This window comes from Geospiza fortis, unplaced genomic scaffold (genome assembly GCF_000277835.1).
Source record: "Geospiza fortis unplaced genomic scaffold, GeoFor_1.0 scaffold54, whole genome shotgun sequence".
NCBI lineage: Eukaryota > Metazoa > Chordata > Aves > Passeriformes > Thraupidae > Geospiza > Geospiza fortis.
In genome coordinates, this window is record NW_005054301.1 from 10,313,604 (window position 1) to 10,336,024 (window position 22,421).

Below are 22,421 nucleotides of genomic sequence, written 5' to 3' on the forward strand. Positions count from 1 at the left end.
CGAGGCAGCATCGCCCGCTGACGATTGAAAACGCGGGCCCGTGCTGTGCCGGCTGAGCCCTGGGCCGGGGACGGCCTTTGGCACCCCTGTTCTGTTGAGTAGGTGGTAGGTTATACTCTCGGACTGAAGTTTCAAGAAGAATAACTGAGACAGTTTTGACACGACCACCTCATGCCACCTCATGACTAAATGGAAGGACTGATGTTTCAAAACCAAGGACCTAGCTAGAACTAAAGTCATGTAGTTTTAGTGAGTTACCACAACGGAATATAGCTACAAGTTCCCTTCCCTCTACCTCACGTCGCACATGCCCGCAGGCCCCTTGCCTTCACGCCCCTACAGCAATCCCACCGGGAAAGAGCCGCCTTGCCCCGCTCAGCTTTGGATACCACGGATAAACATGTCATATACACCTTTGTGTAAATCTACAGGTACACAAATGAAACTACGGAAAATAGTGATAACACTTCTAGAGCTAAAATCCATAAATCAACAAAATAAAAACACGGAAGCTACATACTTAACCTTTTATTGCACTTTGGACATATACATGGTATTTCCCACAATAACTGATTATTTCAACACTGATGCTACAAAACATCGCTTGAAGATGCAACAGAGTTTAGGCACTGATCCTGCAGAGTTCAAGTCAGAGCTAAAAAAATTTACAAAATTACAGTGTATTGCATAACATTCTAAATTCCATAACTTTAAAAATAACATTGTTTGTGTAATACAAAAATCAGAGGGTTATAGTTTTTTTTACAAACATTAACATTTTGAAAATGATTTTCTGTACACATATGATCTGACACATCAAAAGTTTCTGCATTTTTGTTTTTCTTTTTTCCTATTAGATATTCCCTTAGGTAAGAAACAGACAAGTATGAGCTTTAAAATGTTTTACCATATAAAACAGATTCAAAATATACTTGAAAGGCATATTTTGTAGGCTTCTATGTTGCAATTCTATTTAAATTAGATTTTTTTGCATATACAGAACGTGAGTGTGAATTAATTCAAAATTCTCATGTTTTCAAATTCCAGGACATAACATCTTAATGAAAACAATCAAAGGTGCAGCACACAATGGTTTAGACTTGTAGTACGAAGAAATTTTTTCTCCTTTGGACTATATTTCACTCTTCGTTCAGTTAAAAAACCTAACAGCTTTTTCTGATAAGCATCCTCTGAATGGGTAAAAAAGCAAGTCACAGATTTCTTATTCCTTGGTTTTTCAAACATAGAGCTAAAATACTTGATGGTGGTTTTTCTATTCTATCTACATTGTTAAGGAGACCATACTAAACCCACTGATACTAATATATTACCGTTTAGTAGAAAATTATCAGTCTAGAAAACAAATAGCTTATTTGATGTGCTAATTCCAGATGGAAACTAAGGGTTTGATGCAGAAACTGTGGGGTGAAGTTCTTTGGCCAAACACAAAAAGGACTGCAGTAGTTCTTTCATGGTGCTGACAAATCTTATACAAGACGCAGCATCTGTAAGAATATATTTTATACACTGATGCATACACAATTATTCTGCTTGTGTTACAGAAATACTGAAAGTAAGTAGCCTCCCGAATTTCAAGGTGTGCCTAAGGCTACGTTTATGTAAAATAAAAACTACCCCATCATATTGCACTTCAGTGATCTGCTACAACAATAAAAAAGCTAGGGTCCTTATAGCTACTATATAAATTGTTTGTACAATGTCAAGACAAGGGATACAATTCTGTGTTTGGAAGTTAGCTTATTCAATGGAATTCTAATGAACAGTTCAAATAAATTTATGACTGATCTATATAAAAGCTGAAAATGAGGAAATTCCTTTCATAGCAGCATTCAGGAATACAGCTTGAATATATGAAGTATTATATTGGAGTGTCTAGATAGAGCAGATCAAATCAATAGAAATGGAATGACAACTTGTCCTGAACGGGTAATGTCAGTATTAGACAGTGGGAACAAAATCTGTGCAAGAAAAACCCTTTCAAGCAATATTGCATACTATGTTTTTACTAATTTTACGAATTCAGAGTTTGGATATGGCATTGTATAGCAGATACTTTTAAAGTTGACATTTTTTACACCTGGCATATAGGTTAGTTCTGCCTTTATATAAAAGCCTTTCAGCTCCTGAGTTCAAAAGTCATAAGCAATAAAAGGTGTGAACTCTATTTTTGTAATATCAGGTATGTTTTGAAGCCTTATGTTCACATTGTTTTATTATTTCTTTCCCCACTGAAGGTTTTAAAATGCTATTTATTTAGTTCCAGGTTCTGAACAATTTTTCTTGCCACTGCAGGTACCAAAAGTCGTCGTCCTTTAAAATTACTCACACTCTGCTTGCTACTTTTGTAAAATCTGTACTTCTCATATGGAAGAATAACATTAGAGAACATATTTATTATTAGCTAGCCAAGAAAAGCAAATACTGCACTCATTTTTAAAGTATAATGTAATATTTGCAGGAGAGTTATTATATTTGAGAAATACAAACATACAACATGAATCCTTATTATGTAAACAAATTTGTGCCAAACCACTCTCCCTGTAATGGTAACAGACCATTGGGAAAGCTAAGAATACAAAGAATTTATTGATATGAGTCAAAAATTATGCAAATATCAGAAACACAGAATATTACTGGAGAAGACACTGAGAAAATGCTTAGTATATAAACAAGCCAAATTACATTCTCCAAGAGATGATATGTTTCTTTTAAAGGAGACTTGAATATGCTTTTGGCCAACAAGCAAAAACCACCATAAATCTTGCCTTAATTTCTAATATTCTTAAGTTTATAATGACAAGACTGATGAGATTAGATTGTTTTAGGCATTAGTAATGAAAAATGTCTGATCTAAGACTTGCAATAATTTCCTTAGACTTTCTATTATTTTTTCAGAAGCACCTATCCATTTATAATTACTGTGGATGTACTTCCTTGCCAAATAATTCAAATGTAAAGCAATCCTGCTTATATTTTCAATCCAAACCAAGCTATATTAATAAAAAAGTATATAATTATTTTCCAGTATTTTGAATAATGTGCATACATATAGACACATACACATACATATGTATCTAAATTACATGTATAGCACAGCTTATGTTAAGGACATATAGCACAGGCAGTCAAAACTAACACAGGGAAATAGTATAATTTCAAAACAGAGAGCAGCACACATTTAAAACGAATGTATTTAAATGTCCTTTTAATGTCATACTTTTAGCATTAGTAACATTAAAGTGTTGCTGTATAGGAATTTCACTACGTATATTTTACAGCTTAATGGCCCAGCCATTTGCACAAATTATTGCAGCACTGAAATATATTTTATACAGTGCTCAGAATGTGCCTATGACTGAACTGGAAGAATTTAGAATAAAAGAAGCATAAGGCCCAGACAAGCTTGATGGTTGACTGCCTTTAGTTTAACAAAGAGTTTTAGTGCATGGTTGAATGAAAATACTTAAATGGAGGACAAGTTTATGTGTTCTAATAAGCAACAAACTTTTGTTCTTTCATACTTAAGAACATTAAGTTTAACTCCTGTATTTCACTTTGAAAGACCAGGTATGTTCAAGATTTCCTTCTGGTTTTTACTATTTTGGCTCTAGGAGTCAAAATAGTAAAATTAAAAATTAAAAATTAATGTATGACAGTAGAATGCAGAAATGTGCAAATGTCAAAGATCTTGTTTAAAAACAGAGACAGAAATTCAACAGAATTTTGTTCTTACACTGTATTGTTTTAGCTGTTTCCTCCAGACCTCCAACATGCTAGCCACAATGACCATAAAACTACAGGTATTTTAATTTTCCTAGGTTTTTATGAAACGTAAGAACAGAAATGAATCAATACAAAACAATAACTGAAAAACTACATACAGAATTGAAGAACTGCATCACAGTTTTATGCAAGACAACACTCTACAGCAATTATCTTCAAAATGTACTTGGTTTGTTTTTGACAAATAAGTTACCTAAGTATTTGACACAATCCACATACTTACCTGTTACAGAGTGTGGTAACATTTCATACCTGTCTACAGCAAAAGCTGACATTTAAACTACTTTTGCAAGAGATGTAGGACTCTTAAGGTCAACGTCAAAAGGAAAATTATTCAGGAGATAAAAGGTTTCTTTTAATTTGAAAATTGTTTTCCATCTCATAACATTACAACTTCTGGCATAATTTTGGAGAAAAGGTCATAAAATACTAAAAGCATGTTGTCCAAAAATACAGTAGCGGACTGAAAGCAGATGTTCCTGCAGAAAACTCAAGTTTCCAACGTTCAGTTTAATAGCAAAAATACTCCCTTTCAACTCTTAGTGTATTTCTGATGGTGAGCTCCATTTTATTTTTGAACTGCTGATACCTCTTTGTTTTAGGAAGCTCTAAGCAATTAAGAAGTCTGTTTCCAATGGGATACCTTATATGTAAAAATTTAATAGTAGGTTCAGGGTCAAAACCAATGGCTGGTATATAAGAGGAGCCTGTTACAAAGAGCAGAATATCCTCCAATGTCACTACAGAGTCACCACCTAAAAGAAAAGGATTAAGTTTTATCACTGATTGTCTGTTACACATAAGCCCCATTACCCTGCATGTTAAATGCTAAGAGGAAAAAAAAAAAACAAATGAAATCAAATCAATATGCTGAATAAATATGCAGTTATATGGCTACCTAAGAAAAAGTTTAGCAAGAAAATCCCACTTCAGTTAGTAATGAAAAATCTTAAGTGAATACAAAAATCTCTTCTGCAAGCAAAAGATAGAAAACAGAGGTCTTTAAGACTTCAGACAATCTATCTATAATAAAGGATTTTTCTGTATCACTTAGGTTGTGTGTTGGATTTTCATATTTTAATTCACAGGAATCCCAGAGACAATCTTTCAGATATTTACCACTATAAAGGCTGGGGCAACAGTTTCAGAAATTCTAATTAGTAAGAAAAAGGGGGAAGAAGGAACAATTAGGAATTGATAGTGACTACAAAACTTTGATTTATTTACATCACTGAAATCTAAAAATCAAATTCTGTATGTATACCAGCAACTAAATAACCTGGACAAGGAAGGGAGGATTTTTTCATTTAAAAAACCAACCAAACAAACAAAAAAAAAACCAAACCAAAACTTACTTTCCACATCTTGCAAATAGCCCATCCAAAAATCAGCACCTTCAACTTTATTTACATCTGATGAGGAATGGATTGTAAAGAGATTGTAAACAGTTTCCGCTGAAAGTCTTTCGGGTTTGTAGCAGAATATGCTAGAGAACACATCTGGGTGCCTTTGCATTTTCTCCAGAACACCAAGCGTTTTCAAACCCTGCCTAAAACTAGGAGAGGGGGATACAAAAAGAGTGACCATGCATCCGAACTCTGCATTTTATAAAGCTGCAAGATGGCATATAATAAATCTTCCCCATCTCCAGTCTCTAAATCTTGTCAAGAAGGTTACATAGTAATCCCATTTTATCTTGGGAAATGCATTTAACTCTCATTTTAACAATCTAAATGTTTCTGTAGAGCTTTTTAGGGAGATGAAAGAAATACCAGTGATATGTAGAAATTCACCTTATTTCCTGGTACTTGACTGTATGTACAAGGTATACTTTTGACTTTAGTAAGAAAATATAGCAATTCTCTTTCTTACAAATAGCTCTTGGGAAAACAGCTTAAATTCCTTGTCCATAGACAAAATGAGTTGTCTTAAAAGATAGCCTTTGCTTGGCTTTTGCAAGTTTGCATGCGCTTATGTGCTGTTATTTCTGCCTGTGAGAAATGCAGACAGCAGCATCCTGGGCTGTACTAGGAATTGTGTTGCCAGGAGCTCAAGGGAGGTGATCCTTTCCCTCTGCTTAGCAGCAGTAAGGCCACACTTTAAGTGCTGTGTGCAGTGTCAGGTTCTGGCAAAGGGTGACTAGGAAGATTAAAGGACTACAGCATAACCCTTTGAGAAGAGGCTCAGAGAGCAGGGACTCTTCAGCCTAGAGAAGAGAAGGTTCAGGTGGAATCTCAACATGTAGAAATATCTGAAGAGAACAGGAGATCAGAGACAGGCTCTTTTCAGTGGTGCCCAGTGGCATAGAAAATTTAACAGCTAAAATACCCAACTCTCCAGTTACTCTCAGTCCTTTATATTGACAAGTAATTTCTTGTTCTACTCACTTACGCCCACCTTAAGCCCATCTCTCAAATGCTCAAAACTCCACTACCTCATGGTGTTTCAAGTTAACTTATGTTTAAGTGTTTGAATTCGTGCATTTGTTTAAATGCACTAATTATGATGTTTTACTTTTTAACTCACTAATTTAAAAATATGATATAGACTGTTCAAAAATGCCAGAGGGCCTTGAACTGAATGACTAAATTCTTCTGACCTTCGTTTAAAAAAATCCTCACATTAAGAATCAGTTTCCCTAGCTCTTTGAGACAGAGTAAACAAATTTGTCAGAGGTAATACTATATGTGAAATTTAAAGCAGGCCATGCTTGTTGGAAAAAATAGCATCCAACAAACTTTTACTGAGCAAATGAAGAATGTGAATTGGAAGTAAGGCCAGAGACCAATCAAAGAACACTCAAGAGCTGCAACTTTTCCAGCTAATGACGTCATCACTACCTCACAGAAACATCAATGCAATGCTTATGTTCTAAGCAGGCCAACTTACACTTGTTGCACAATATTGCACTCCTAATAGCACACACAAACTCCCTAATTAGAACTCTAGAAAACTCATTTGAATTCTAAACATATGTTAAACATTTCTAAAATGAAGATTCTAAAGTCAAGCAATTCTGAATTAGAAATGAACATAAACTAGAGAAATTTTACAGTGCAAAGGTCTTCGTGATGCTGTAGCTTAAAAACTGTGAATCTGCCTTCTTCATAAGGTTGAAAAGGGAATATAATGTGACCAAGGAGAAGTCAGAGCGGATATGTAGAGAAATAAGTTTAAGTTTAACTACTTAGTTAACATTGCTACTTAATCAACTGAAAATTATAGTACACTTCAGTGGTTTAAATGGAGAAGTAAGAATACCTGAAAGTTAGTTTTAGCAACATATTTTTTAGAGCTGCAGTGAGGAGAAGAATCAAGAAGTTCGAAAACTCAAGCAAAACAAACCTTTCTAGGGGTAAAGTAATTCTCTTGATTACATGATAGATCAGTATGTCATTCACCAGCATGTTCTTATCACACAAAGCTGTTACTGGTCTTAAACAGCCAGCAGCAGTGAGGAATTCACAGCAGTCCTGCAGTGTAGACTGTAGGCTGGACAGACTATTTGCATATTTTATCTGCATAAAAACATAAGTTAGGCACTTGTTTACTACATGTGTGTATATATATATGTGAAAAATATACCTTTCAATTTCAACAAAATTTATATTCAGTAAGTCCTTCTCTATCTCCAAATATAGTTTTGAGCAAGAAATAAAAAGAAACTTATTGCATATTACCGTTTTTATTGTTTGTGCTACATCAACATCAGCAACATCTTCCAAAGCTGGCTTCACATTCTCTGGACCATAGACAAGACATTTGAACAGTGTTTTGGAAAAGAAACCAGGAGGTGGACCACCATGAACCAAAGAAACGGCAATCATTTTACCAGCTTCAAAATAAAGATTTTCTTTTAAAGCTGAAAATAAAAAAGTATTATTTAGATGCATAGAAATTATTTCTGATCATCATTTTTTAATAGAAAATGTCATAGTGCTGTTTTTTCTTAATGACTTTTGCTATCTTCTGACAGTTCAAACTATAAGACCATATTTTTACATAGGACTACCACATTCTTTTACACCAGCTCTTCAGCCACTATCAAGGATTGGGAGATGTAACTTCCACTTTACACTGAACTCATATTTAATTCTGAAGCATAAGAACTCAAAGAAGCTAACTTGGGGTCGTTTGGAAGCATATTATGAGAAATAATGCTCCAGGAATTTGAGGAAAGGAAAATAATTAGCAGAGAAAGTGAGTCAGGAAGAAAGAAATTAAATTAAAGAAAACAAATACACTAACTAAAAAGTTCCAAGTCTAGTTATATGCTGTTTTTCCATGGTTGTAGTCGACTTTTCCAACAAACCCAAATTTTTTAAATTACAAATCCACACACCATCCCTCTTTAGAACTGAAAAAATAAAAAAATCAATCCCTGATTTTTATCCTTCAGGACTATACTTGTGAACTGACACTCATACTGGCTGAAGATTAAAAAATATTTTAAGTTATACACTTCTCAATTTGCTTTTGAACAAAGCAACTAATTACCTTGAAAATCAAGGGACAAGTTCTTTCCAAAAGAGCCCTCAAGCAATGATGAATTCTGAAGGTGAAGCATTAATACTTGGAAGAAATGGTGTTTTGATGCAGAAGAAGTATTTGTCTTGGATCTATTTTTGCAGTTTGAGAAATTTACTTCAATAGTGTTTGTAGGACTGAAGATGCGCTGTCTAAATCCTTTTAAAGCACTACTCCAAATATTTTCTGCATTGATGTTAAGTCTTGTTGTTTTTGTTTGAACTTGTACCTTTAACTCCTTCAGTATACTACAAACTTCCTTTCGTTGCTGTCTTAAATACCTACAAGAAAATTGCATGTATTCTCAGATTAAATCTATGATTCATAATTAACAACAGTTACACAAAAAATATTTAAATAGTCTATTAAGAAGAACACTTCTTCAAACACTGTGGCACATTCAGGTATTGCCTGAATTATATCAGTAAAACATTTAGTATATATTTAAAAAATGTAAACACTATAGTGGCAAGTTTTAGAATTCCTCTAAGACCTGAAAAAAGGAGGTAGAAATAATTACCCTGGCATAAATCAAATAGTGATTTTCTTAATTCAGTGACTCCAACACGGTACCAAACAATAATCACGAGTTAACATTTAAACAGAGCGAAGCAAGTAAGAAATTGAAGTTTATAATTTTGCCTTACAGATGTTTTGCAACCAAATTAGAATAATCATCACTATAATAAAAAAGTATATTTGAGTGGGAAGAAAATTCTCATAAAAAATACCAAGATGTCTTCTTTACAAGCTTCCAACCAAAACTATCTCAAATACCGTATTTACTAGAAATACCTTATTCGCTCATCAGAATTTTTAGCACATAAGGTAGAATCCATAAATTAACTACTCACAAGAAGATAATGAATTTTGTCCTCAAACTGAATATTCTATATTAAAACATGTTGTTTTAGCACTGACTTTAGCACCATCACGAACTATTCATATGGTACAAATACAAAAACATTAAAAATTTAGGACCTGTCTAATTAGAAGAAAGCAATTAGGATTCTTTTTATTCCCTATTTCCTAAAGAATGTTTAGCCATGCATCAGTAAGGACAAATATGCATTTCTGGGTTTTGATCCCCTTACCACCAAACCTAAAAACTCTCTGTAAGTTTCAATTCTTTTCCCCTCACACCCCTCTAGCATTTATAAACAGCAGAAGCCTTTCTCAAGCTACGACTTCCGATTTTAAGTGTAAACTTATCTCATTTTTGACTGACTATATACATATACACACACACAAATATATATGCATACTGTGTAAGTTCACACAGAGAAATATATATGGATACTGTATATACACACAGATACATATAGATACTGCATATACACAAAACCACACACACACAGAGTCTGTAGGAAATATAGTAAAAAGACACGTGCTAGATTACTCTTCAAAATCAGAAAAATAGAAGAAATACTTGTGCCTTAGGGACCAGTTCCAGTTTGACATCACCGGAGATGGGGACACTGTCACTCTGTTGGATGCTGGCTGTTCTAGGTGTGAGCACGGTGACAAGTTCTGGCACATTATTTTTGGTGATCTAGAAGCCAAAACCGTATTTTAAGAAGATACAACTAAAGAATGCATGAACACTTCTATTTCAAGGTAGTACTATAGTTTCCCCCTAAATCAGTTCTGAATCTCATTTGTATCTCCATTTCCATGAAGTCCACCAGTGCCTGAACTGCAATTTTCAAAATAATGATTCTGTATTTAATTACATTGTGGACTAATTAGGATGTGTTTTTAGTCGCATCTCATACATCAGATAAAAGCCCTGACTAACACAGCAAGTAAAAACTAAAAATACTAGTTTTTACCAACTTGAAAAGCTTTTATTACAACAGAGGAAAAGATTATTATGAACATCTATCTTTTAAGTCAGACTTCTAGAACACTATTAAAATGGAAAAAATACCAGTAAGCAAACTTAAAGCTTTCCCATTTGTATATTATTAAGTTACCACTAAATTGTTAAAATTCTTTAACAAGGATCTATCTTCACCAAACTAAAAAATGGTTTACATGCCACCAAATCCAAATAACTACTGCAAATTTCCAGAGTTTATGGCTTACTCAGAAAACGGCAATCACTAAATTTTTTATTCTAATTTCATTTGATTTGCAATTTAACGTAGGTTCCTCCCATTTCCTCACATTAAAGTATTATCTTATGGCAATCATCAATTTCTGTGAGAAAACAGAAAATTACACACTGGAGTAGAAAACTGCGTGGAGATCCAGATGACTGCCGAGGGGACTTTGGAGGCGGCTCTTCCAGCAAACAAGGTGTTCCATTTGAATTTTCAGAGGCAGCCAAAGTACGCTTTTTCTGTTTGCTATACTTCCCTGTAGGATTATATTACATTAATTTAATGGATTTTCTAGTTGCAAAGTATGCTTATATAACCTCAAGTTATCATTTACAAAATCACTGTCACATCCATAAGTTCACACCTGATTTTGCAAAGATACTTCTGCATTCCATGCACTCCCAGTTTTGCTCCCATGACTTCAGAGATGAACAGGCCAAATGAGTCCCACGAGAACCGCAGTACTGGCAACGCTGAATTTCCCATTTACTAAAAGGAAAAATGTAGGTATTTAGAATTAGACAGAAGAATGAGGCTAGTTAAAGCAAAGACTAGCTGTAAGTGCAATCCTGACATTAAACCAATAAAGCATAATTTTATCACTCTGGCAGAACTGATTCTAATCAAGGAGACTTTCTTCACACAAGAGGTACTCATAACTGGCTGCAACGAGAAAAAAAAGCTACTCGTGTTCCAGTACCTTGCACTGAGTGAGGCTATTAGTACTCCCCTGTTCTGAAGTCAACAGATTGCAGGCACTATTTTCTTCTCATCCTGCTAGTCAGCAAACTCCTCTGTTTTATGGTATCCACCAGTCAGCTTTTCCAAGTAGTAATTCTTTTAAAGGAGAGCTCTCTAGGGAAACATTCAAACTACTGACTTAGGTCTACTACTTCAACAATAACTTCTTGTTAGGCTATAAGTATTTTAATACCTAATAAATTGCTGAATTAAACTCTGAATGATACACACACAACATTAATTTAGGTACATGCTGTGTTGATGCACAAATTCTACTTCAGCCTGTATGAAATGAGGACAAAGTAACTGATAATCCCTTAAATTTGGTTTTCATGGCTTTTATAACCAGATCAAGTTAGAGAAATTCAGTATTGAACTATGATTATATTGAGTAAAACAAACACACTATCTAGACAACATGTTGGCTTGACGTTAAAACGTGATGCTGAAAAATACCAAAACATGTACGTAAATAAAAATTATAAATAACAACAATGAAAAATATGTCAAAAAACCTTTTCTATCCCAAGTTGTACTTTCCTGCTAAAGTATCATACCTATCAGGTTCATTATAGTCTCTTCCTTTCTTGCAGAGACACCTTTTAACATCACAGTGTTGATAACAATGCAGTAAGTCTTGATATGCATTTTCTTCAAGTTCCCAAGATGCATCCCTGTAAACAAGGCAGAAGATTGGATATCAGAACTCTATTTCTGATAGTTTCCATGTGTTGCCCTGTATTTTGAAAAAGAAATATGCAATAAACATATGAATATATTTCAATCATCTCATGTTCTAGATAACAGACGGGGTTTCTAGGTAACAGAGGGGGAAGGGGGGAAGTCTAGTAACTAAAATAATACTAGAAATCACATAGACTTTTTCTTGCATAAAGTTACTTTGATTTCAAGTATTTTTTATTTTTCATATGACTTAGTGACACAGCACATTTGCTTTGTCTCCATCCCTTTTTTCTCTCATAGAAAACAAAGATATTTGTTTAGGCAGCCTACATGAGTTACAACTGAAACTGGTTTCATGAATGGTAACTCAGAATGTTCCAGGCCAGTACAGTCAAGTTCATAAATAATTTTGACTCTTCCTCCTCTCCAGAATCTTAAGCTTGTCTCTCAAGAGGGAATTGATGGTGCTCTCTGAAGAGACTAGTAGTTATTAAGGAATAATACTTCTAACAAAGAAACATCGTTCTGATCTCTTTCTGTTGTATTTTGAGCCTCATAAGGTGATAGAAACAGGAAAAACAGTGTGGAATTTTGGAAGCAGATATTATACGAATACAACCTTTGCAATCCCTTAGCAGAAGATAGGAGCTGTATGGCTGAGTAATCAGCCAATTACAATTCTGTCTTGACAGAAATTCAGATAATTAAACTTGGACACAGAAGATACACTTCTTAGCAATCTCTATGTTAAGGAAAAATTATTGTATTTAACAAGTGCTTTTATCTTCTAATTGGGTTTAGAATTTAAGTTGAATCATGGCATTAAAAGTGACTTTTCAGAGCTTTCTGTTTTGTGCTTGATATAACTAATTCCACCTTTGCCAATTTTTATGCATATCTAAAAGGAAACAGGTTACTCCTTACTAAACTGAACAATTCTACAACTGAAGGTAGAACCAACATTTCACATATTAATAGCTCAAGTTCTGTAGAATAAAATAAATGTTTATAACAGCCTATCAAAGTTTTCATCCAAGAGTAATCATTAACAAAATTACTTACCTTTCTGGAATGTGTATGCCCATTCTCAACATTTCTATTTGAAATTTGTCCTTGTTATTACATACTGTGCACCTAAAGAAAAATATCCCAGCACTCAAAGCTTGATACTGTGCCAAGAAAAAAAAAAAAACACAACAAAGAAACCAGACCAATTATTGAATTTCTACCATCCTTAATATGACAATAAATTATGTCTTAATATTCAGACACATTACATTAATGGATACCGTCCTGACATGGGTGTTAAAGCTGGCATCAATTATGATGTGACTTGACATTAAAGCAAATGGCAAGGATTTTCTCTTCCTTTAAGGAAAGAGCTCATATGCCAGAATAAGATTCATAAACAAAAGCACCATCCTTTTCAGTCAACCTCTTCAGATCCAGTGTAAGTTTACAAAAAGAAAGTTGTAATTTTTTCTCATCTTGGATTTAGCCAAAGAGAACTGATGATGGATAAATTACATTTTTAGCACTCAGATTCTGCACATAATGATTTGCAAGAAACTTGTTGAACTTCAGTTCCTAAAAGTAGCAAAGGCATGAAATATGTATCATACACGCAGAAACGTGGAGGGGCCACAGGGGGAGAAAAATTAATAGCATTAAAACCTCAAAATCCTTTTGTGTGCATAAAGCAATTTAAGTACTGCTCTTCAAACCTGGTATACTTCATACCTACTACCTACACTTACCAGTAAGCAATTGTTCCATTATTTTTAAACAGAAATGTGATCTCCATGGATGCAAAAAGACTGAAAGGGAGAACCTGTATTACCTGCAAGCATTCTCGATGAAACCAAGCATTTTTACAGCAAGGACTTTTCAATACAGTGTACACTGGAAGATGTTCAACCAAATCCAGGCATATTGTGCACTGTGAAGCTCCTCTAGGTTCTTTATCCATAAACTCTTGGACTGGTCTATGCTCCCAACAGTAAGATCTAAAAAAGAGTAATTTATGGCTCTGTTAACAAAACAACATTTTAAGAACCTTCTTCATAAAATTCAAAGACATCAAAATTATTTCATTAATCCATTTTTCATGAGTAAGTGCTATGCAACAAGCTAAAAATGCAGACATACTGGTTTTGGCTAGGCTAAATTTCTTAATAGTAGCTTGTATGGTGATGTTTTGGATTTGTGAGGAAATCAGTGTTGATAACACAGTGATGTTTTAGTTATTGCCCAGCAGATCTTGAACAGAGTCCAAACCTTTTCTGTTTCTCACCCCTCCCCACCAGTGAGCAGGCTAGGGACACACAAGGAACTGGGAGGTGAGGCAGCTGGGATGGCTAATCCCTACTGACCTAAGGGATATTGCATACTATGACGTCCAAGAAATGCAGCTCTAGAACAAATCCTTCTGAAAATATCTTATCTTTACATGTACTTGAGGTAATGCAAGTTGTTTTGTGTTAACTGCCTGCCAGACTTCAATCCATCCACCCTACAAACTCAGCTCACAAGAAGGGATAATGCACTCAAGAGTATTTTGACAACAGTCAAGATGCTAGAAAGATGACAGTAAAAGAAAACAAAACTTTTTTTTTGACACTTGATATTAAGCCCATTTCCCCTGCAAGTCCATCTCTAAAAAACTTGGAAACACAACAAAATGGCAGACACTGTGTTGTGACTGTTGAGAGATACAGGTAGCCAAAGCTCTGCCATTTCAACAAAGGCACAGAAGACAGGCAAACAAAAACCCAAATTATGCAGTTTATTTCAGAGTTCAGAATTTACTGCTCAGTTTTATAAACAACTTAAGTACTTGTATAAGCATAAAGTGATGTATTTAAAAGTGTTGAGAACTGAGTTTAAAAATATTAGGTACGCAATGTAACTGTTTGACTTTCATGTCTACCACAAATCAGGTATTTGTTTCCTAGATAATCTGATGTCATTTGCAACTATCAGCCTATCCAATCACAAGCCATGAAAGAAACCCAAGTCACCTCCTGTATAAATATAATAAATTGAAAATGGAAAAACAACAAAGCCCCAAAACTCACCTGAAGTCTTCCATAAACTGGAAAATGCATTCCCTTTGTATCCCACAAGGAAAATGGTAACTTCGTTTGCATTTAGGAGCTACACATCCAATTGAAGCTCCCTTTTTCTTACAGATATTACATTTCTAGAAATAATTTGTTTTGGAAACAGAATATTAACATTTTAAATGCAAGTAAAATTATAGAAATTAAACCAATAGAAAAGTTACAAAAAGTGTAAGAAAGAATAGTAGCTAAAGCACAGATTAAAACTGTGACAAGACTAATGTGGTTTAGCTCTTTTACAAAGAGTAAACATATGCAGCTATTTCCTAGACTTAATGTTTTGGTTTATATGCATATTGTCCATATAATATAACATACAAGTTATTTTACCAGTACCTATAGTTTATATAGCTATAATAGGCATACACATATATATGCTTATATATAGGCATCTATAAATTATTTACTCTCAGCTTCAAGCTCAGCACAATGTCATGAGGTATTATGAAAGTTTAATTCACTCTTATTTATCTGGAATTTACCCAAGGAATAACAATAGTTGCAAACTCTAGAGGCCCAGGGAAGCTGACTTCAGTTGTGGGATGAATTGTAATGTAGCATCCAGGCCACACTGTGATCTCAGAAATATTCACTAAGCCTCAGCCTGAACCAACTGCACTGGACTAAGCCTCTCTTGAGGCTCATCAGAAACACTGTCTGCTCCCAGGAACTAACAGGTATCTAATGAGCTCCTGTTTTATAACAAACAGCCTTGGAAGCTTTTTTCTTGCCTGAATAACAACCCAAGTGGAATAGTATTTTTGTTACTGAAGCTTCAGAGAAAGTTACCAACTCAAATTCCAGCCAGGATGGAAAATTACTGTCACTAAAGCCCTCTTGTGACCCTATAAACAGTGGTCCAAAGTGAGACCCTTGGAGCTGGGTTCCCTGAAGGCTTGGGGCTAATGTGCATGTCTCAAACACTGATAACCACAAGCCAACCAGGGACTGCTGGCAGTAACACACAAGAACTGCTAGTGATAACCAAGGACACACTGCGAGAAAGAAGATTTGACTGGAGCAGAGGGTCCAGCAGAGATTCATTTGTCTGTGAGAAAGAACCACAACACAGCACAGTGCAAGTGCAGGAATGTGTAGCTGAAGTGGGCATGGACTATGGGATAGGATTTAGACCCCCAAAGCCCCCCAGCCTACTTCCAGAAAGGTCTGAAAAGCAGACTGCTCATGATAACTAATTCACATAGAGGGCAAGAAATCTACCTTTGGGTTGGAGAAACCTATCCCCAAAAAGGTATCCCCCACAAAGCCCAGGCCAAATGTGTAAATAACTAATAAAACTTTCTGGCCTCTAGTGGACCCTCTGACTTTTGTCACTCCTTTTGCCCAATGAGCAAAATCTTAGATGCTTCCTTCTCCTTAAGGGGCGATCATGACAACTTCTGCAGGGTTTTTTTTTTCCTTGTGGCTTCCACAAATCCAATATACTTTTTACTTAAACGTAAAGTTCAGGTGCTTGAATGGGCTCAGCACATTGTCCATTGGAAGAAGAAAACAAAACCCACAGGCAGTACTAAGAGCACTTAAAAGTTACCTTTTTCCCCTTGTAAATACCAAAGACATCATTCTTACCAGTTTTGCAGCTCTTTTTACTTCTTTTCTAATGTCTGTGATCAAAAATCCATCTACACCTTCATCTTCTTCACCCCTCTGCCAAATGCCACTTGACATCAACTACAAAAACAAATTAAGTATTTCAAAACATCCACCTAATCTAAAGATTTACAATTACATACACTGTGCTTATCAAGTGAGAAGTTTAGTCTAAAAAAGCTCGCATGGAAATATTTTAATGATTAAAAATCTGATATGAAATACATTTTTGTCTGACATAACAATAACCAGTAAAATGAAAATAAGTATTTCATAACATCAGAGTACTGCATAATACTGTAGGGCCAGAGACAGTGTATTTTGCCTTCCTTTTTGAAGTATACAGACTATTCAGATAATTGTCAAACAATTACTTTCAGCATATGAATCTTCAGAGGAAGTAAAATTAAATTAGCTTAGTTAATATGAATGACAATTGTGCTGTGAAGATAATGAAGCACAGTAGGAAGTAACCGTACTGAAGTATCACCTAAGAGGGAAAGTAATTCGCTTTAGAGGAGATTTAAATAAACACAGAATCAAGTAACTAGGCAAATCAGAACAGCCTGATGATAATTTAAAGTTAGGCAGCAACATTACAATCTTCAAATAACTGAAGAGTTTCACAACTTGATGCCATTTATATTCTTTACAATTTCATTTTATAATTTCAACGTAGTACCATTTAAACTAGTTTTATCAATATTGTACTCAAATAAATGTAAGATTACATACCCAAACCAATTAAATCTATTTTTCCAACTGTGAGACATTTGGCAAAGAATAATTAAACCGTCACTAATGTGCCTCTTTGTAGAACTCTTTTCTTATATAACATACACTGTATTTAAGTAAAATCACAGGGCTTTGCTCATTTTTAAAAGAAGTAGACACAAAAAAATGTTAAAGATACTGCAATGAGCTTCCTGCAGTTAAAATACCTTTTAACTCCTAAAGCTCAGTATTGCATGCATGCCTTTTCCTATCTGTTCATCAGGATAGGATTTTTTCTTATCATTTGATATGGCCTTAGATAGGGACAAAATTACCACTAACATGGTATAATGGCCTCTATTCCGTTACAGCTGCTTAAAATTTATTTAAAACCAAATTTCTCTATCTTTATGTAACTACAGAAAACCTCCACTCTCCTTAGTTTTTAAAGGATTCAGTATCCAAACTATTAAACCATCTACAATCAACAGACTTTAAAGAACTTGTTGAGAAAACATACCCCCTACATTACTTCTGATACTCGACATCCATTTTAAAATTGGATTGGGGAGAACAATTCAAATTATTTTTATTAACAAACAAAAGGCTTTTTTTTGTAAAGTAGTAATGTTATTCTAAAGACCTGCAACAACTTAGAGTTTGAGAGGAAATTTAAATATACCTTTAGGAATATGAATCTTGGAAAATGTCAAGGGTGATACCAAAAGCTGCAGGTTATATCCATAGCTTTGTTTAAATTATACACTTGTACTAATTAGTGAAACTATACTAATATGATCAACAGGGTACATATAACTTAACTGAAAATTAGGACTTAAATGTTACAATGTTCTGGGTAATGTCAGACAATAGCTCAGCCAGCAAGAAATATTGAGAAATGGAAAAAAAACCCTTTTCTGTACCTTTCACACTGGGTGGAATTTTGACATTTCAAATTTTGAAACTACATTTTTCTTATAGGAGGCAATAGGTAAGTGCAAACTGTTCCTTTTGTCTTAACATGTACCTTCATTGCTATTTGCTATGATAGGTTAGGAGAATTAATGAATTCCTTTAAGTGGACCATGAACAGAATTTAGCTTTGAATAAAAGCTTGTTGGGATTAACTTATGTCATCTGCTGCACCTGACAAGTACAAGCTTTCAAGGCTGTGAGTTAAAGCTCACATTTCAAGCTTTGAAACAACAAAATTGTTCGAAAAGTGTGACAAGTTATTAGTATTAAATACTTGTTGCACCTTTTTTTCAGATAAAGCAGAAATCCCAAAGATCATTACCATACACTTACCAAACAGTAATAATGAACAGTGAGATTGTATTCCACATAGGTCCTTTTTTCTCCATACTTTTCAGGGCAGTCATCTGTCCGTCCACAGAGAACACAGACTAAAATACAGAATCATGTTTATAAGCACAGTGAGTGTACTGGAATTGCTATGGATCAGCTACAGAGCAGTAGCTTTTACCTCTTTCAATCACATGCATCTTCAAGTAGATTACTGGATAAAGGACAGTAGATACCCCTTTCCTTATTGTTGAATTTTATAACAGATAGAAGAGAATGTACTAGTTGTTCCTTCTCTAGTTACTAGACAGAAAATACTTCACCAGCCTGCTGATTCAGTAGTGGTCTATCAGCCAAGCTAAATTCACAAGCAGACTGTGCTCCTAGTTGAAATATTCTTCCCCAAACACCCAAAGAGAATTATCAAATGGCCAACAATGTCCAGGTGCATGTGAAATGTCATCTAATTGCTACCACAGCTTTTAAAAGCATTTGACAATTTGAGACAACACTGCATTTAACTAAAACCTTGAGGACTTCCCACTTACCAAAGTTTCTAGCCCACTAGAAAAGTCCATAGTTCTATGGACTTTTAACAGCTTCCCTTTAATTCCCAGTAGATGTATAAAATACATTTACAATATTGTAAGATTCAGAACAGTCACAGTAGTAACAATAGGACTACTGCTTCAGCCTAACAGAGTGCTGAATGGTACACCTCAAACACAGCTCTGCGTGATTTGGCTGCTAAATTCACAAGGTTACTTAAAACATCTGCAGAAATTACTATTTTAAAATAGTCTAATTACAGCAAACAAACCTAAAGAAGTTTTAAGTTATTTATTTTTAATTTCCTGAGACAAGTGGTTCTAACACAATTTCACATAATGGTTAGGGTTGGAAGCGACCTCTGGAGATCATCTGGTCCAACCCCCTGCAAGGCAGGGCCACCTAGAGCAGGTGACACAGGACCTTGTGCAGGTGGGTTTTGGATGTCTCCAGAGAAAGAGTCCATGACCTCTCTGGGAAGCCTGTTCCAGTGCTCTGCCACCCTCAAAGTAAAGAAGCTCCTCCACATGTTGAGGGGGAAGCTCTTGTGTTTTAGTTCATGACCATTGCCCCTCATCCTGTCACTGGGCACCACTGAAGAGTCTGGCACCACCCTCTAGGCACCTGCCTCTGAGATATTTATATGTGTTAATGAGATTCCCTCTCAGCCTTCTCTTCCCCAGACTAAACAGGTCCAGCTCCCACAGTCTCTCCCCAGAAGAGACACTCCAGACCCCAAATCATCTCTATGGCCTCTGGACACTCAGGAACTCCTTGTCTGTCTTGTACTGAAGAGCCTCAAACTGGACACAGTAATTTGATTATTGGAAACTCACCTACTCTTTGAGCATGAATAAAACAAGTAATGACTAGCATTATATATGCAGATTAAGTATTTCTGAAATTATTTTATAAAAGCTTTACTCACTTTTTGTGTTTTGAACATCAAAATTATTCGTTTTACTCATCCTGAGTTCTTCTGGCTGTGTGTCATGCAAAAGAAACAAGGTATTAAATACCATTAAATATCCAGTGCATAAATGAACATTATACAGCTCTTCTATGTTTGTTCGAAACTGCAAAGAAAGTGTATAAACTCCATAAACCAAAAGTGGTATTATGATAAAAGAATATCATAATTCAACTGTTATTGTGGGAGACAGGGGTTCAGAATGCAGGATGCAATTGTCCAGAAAAAAATTCTTAGACCACGAGAGATACAGCAACTTTTACCTATTTCCCCAAGCTAACAAACAAAATACATTTTATTTTCAGAAGAGAAAAAGTCCAATGCAACAGCTAGTTATCTACAAACTTATTTGTACAGAAGAGTTCTTACTTACTTTAAGCAACAGAAATAATGGTTCACAGATAACCTAAGAAACAGCTCTGACTTCTGCTCAAATAAAGATTGTACTAATACAAAGAACTTGAAAACAAAAAAATAACTGGGTAGCGATGTGACAATGAATATAGTCTCCATTGTTTGGAGAAAATGCAGGATCCTGGATCAGAGAAATCCTGATCCACAAAAAAGCCAAAGGGAAAAAACCCCCACAAACTAAAAAGGTGAGGAATCCAAAACTGGGACATGTATACAAGGGAATTTACACTATGTAGGACAATGTATTTTACACTCTGAAGTAGAAAGTAATTTATTTAGAAACAGTGATCTAACTTGCAACGTGAGCTGCCCTTTACTGTGTGCCCCACCATGCACCCTATCCTAGCCCTTTTTTGGATAAAAAAATCAACCCAAACCAAATAATCCCTAGTTTCTTCACCACAGCATCAAAATTATTATTCTTTCTCAGCACTCTTCCGGGAAGACAACTGTAGATCTTCGACTTGCCTTCCCTTAGGAAGCTGAAGAAAGCATTACTTAAGTTCTGCAAGCCAAGAGTGATGGCCTGCATCTCCCAGGCTGGAACTCAGGCAGGCGGACAACTCCCTCTCGCTACAGGGAAGCAGCCAGTAACAAATCCAAGGGTCAAACCACAAGCCTGACAGACTGCCAACTATCCGTGGGCCGGTATTTACAGGTTTGATGACTACCAGATATCAGCTTCAAGAACAAACTGTAGGTTAATTCAAACTATTGCAAATAAAGCCCTGGAGCAATTTTACTGGAGATCTAGGGAAGGAAGCATATTGAGAAAGAAAAAGAAAGGGAGGCAGAAGTCTCAGGCACAAGGCAAGTGCCCTATGCCTCTGAGAGCCGGAGTAGCTGCACAAAGGACCTTGGCCACAAAACGGTCTATAAGGAAAACAAACAAAGCACCACTACTAAATTAGATGAAAACATTCCTAAAGACACACCACACTGATAGTCAGATTAAATAAATGACCATTCATTTCCCAGAAACACACTTCCCCTTTTCTAAATAAAGAGGAATAACTATACTTAATCAGGTACCGAGGGAGCAAAAGACCCCAGGAGCTCACACACATTCCTCTTCTTCAGGATTTCCCCAGGATGGTCACTATCAGTTTCACCGTTCTCACGCTCCTGCGGTAATACAATAAAGAAACTGCCTATACACGGCCACACAAGCCAAGATTATTTTTGGTAGAAAGCCCTACAGGTGGACAAAGCACATATGCGGCTGGAAACAAGAAAATCACCTTCCCACCTTTCCTTGACTCCAGCAAAATAGAAAAAAAAGAAAACGCCGCCCCCAATTCCCTCTACTTTTCTCAAATTCTCTCGGGTAAGTGAACCCAAAGTTCGAATCTACAAGTTAAAAGATAAGCGGATCAACCATTAAGGCCCCCTGCGTAAGTCCTCTGGGGCTTTTCATAGGAACAAAGCAACTCCGCATCCGTCTGTTTGCAAGGCAGGAACGACCCCATTATCGCCCAGTGTCTTGAAAACCGGTGTAAATAAAACGTATCTACTTTGCCTAAACCGGCCAGAAAAGTCCTCAGAGTGGGTGTTTAGATTTTGCTACATTCTGCAATTTTTTACTGCTCCGTAACGTAACGCGTTTCAAGAGTCTTTTAACTAGACACTGAAAAAGAAAAAAACAAAGCCAGCCCCAAGAGGTACGGTATCACGCACACGTTTTCCCCAGCACGCGAAACAAAGGACTTCTCCCGAAGCCACCTGTGCACCCCGAGTTTCCACACAGTGGGACCTCCAGGTCACCCCGCGGCTCACGCCGCGTCCCGAGAAAGTCCCGTCCCTCGGCGCCCAGCCCCGGGCGGGCAGGGAGCGCTCCCGGCACGTCCCGTCCCGAGGAGCCAGGGCCGGGGTTCA

The 22,421-nt window shown here is 35.8% G+C and overlaps 1 protein-coding gene across 2 annotated transcripts; it reads right to left on the minus strand.

The window, feature by feature from the left end:
• Positions 1 to 513: 513 nt before the first annotated feature.
• Positions 514 to 22,415, minus strand: G2E3 (G2/M-phase specific E3 ubiquitin protein ligase). 2 transcript variants are annotated; one of them, XM_031064923.1, is made up of 16 exons: positions 21,579 to 22,415; positions 20,091 to 20,145; positions 18,617 to 18,714; positions 16,574 to 16,675; positions 14,939 to 15,063; positions 13,702 to 13,867; positions 12,924 to 13,030; positions 11,735 to 11,851; positions 10,801 to 10,925; positions 10,560 to 10,692; positions 9,761 to 9,883; positions 8,302 to 8,612; positions 7,485 to 7,666; positions 7,150 to 7,322; positions 5,160 to 5,359; positions 514 to 4,559 (listed from the first exon to the last, which is right to left on the minus strand). In XM_031064923.1, the coding sequence occupies exons 2-16, from the start codon at positions 20,128 to 20,130 to the stop codon at positions 4,315 to 4,317; spliced, it is 2,247 nt and encodes a 748-aa protein (XP_030920783.1). In that variant the 5' UTR covers positions 20,131 to 20,145; positions 21,579 to 22,415; the 3' UTR covers positions 514 to 4,314. The 2 variants fall into 2 exon arrangements, with proteins under 2 accessions (XP_030920783.1, XP_030920779.1); XM_031064919.1 differs by having other exon boundaries at positions 20,091 to 22,415.
• Positions 22,416 to 22,421: the final 6 nt, after the last annotated feature.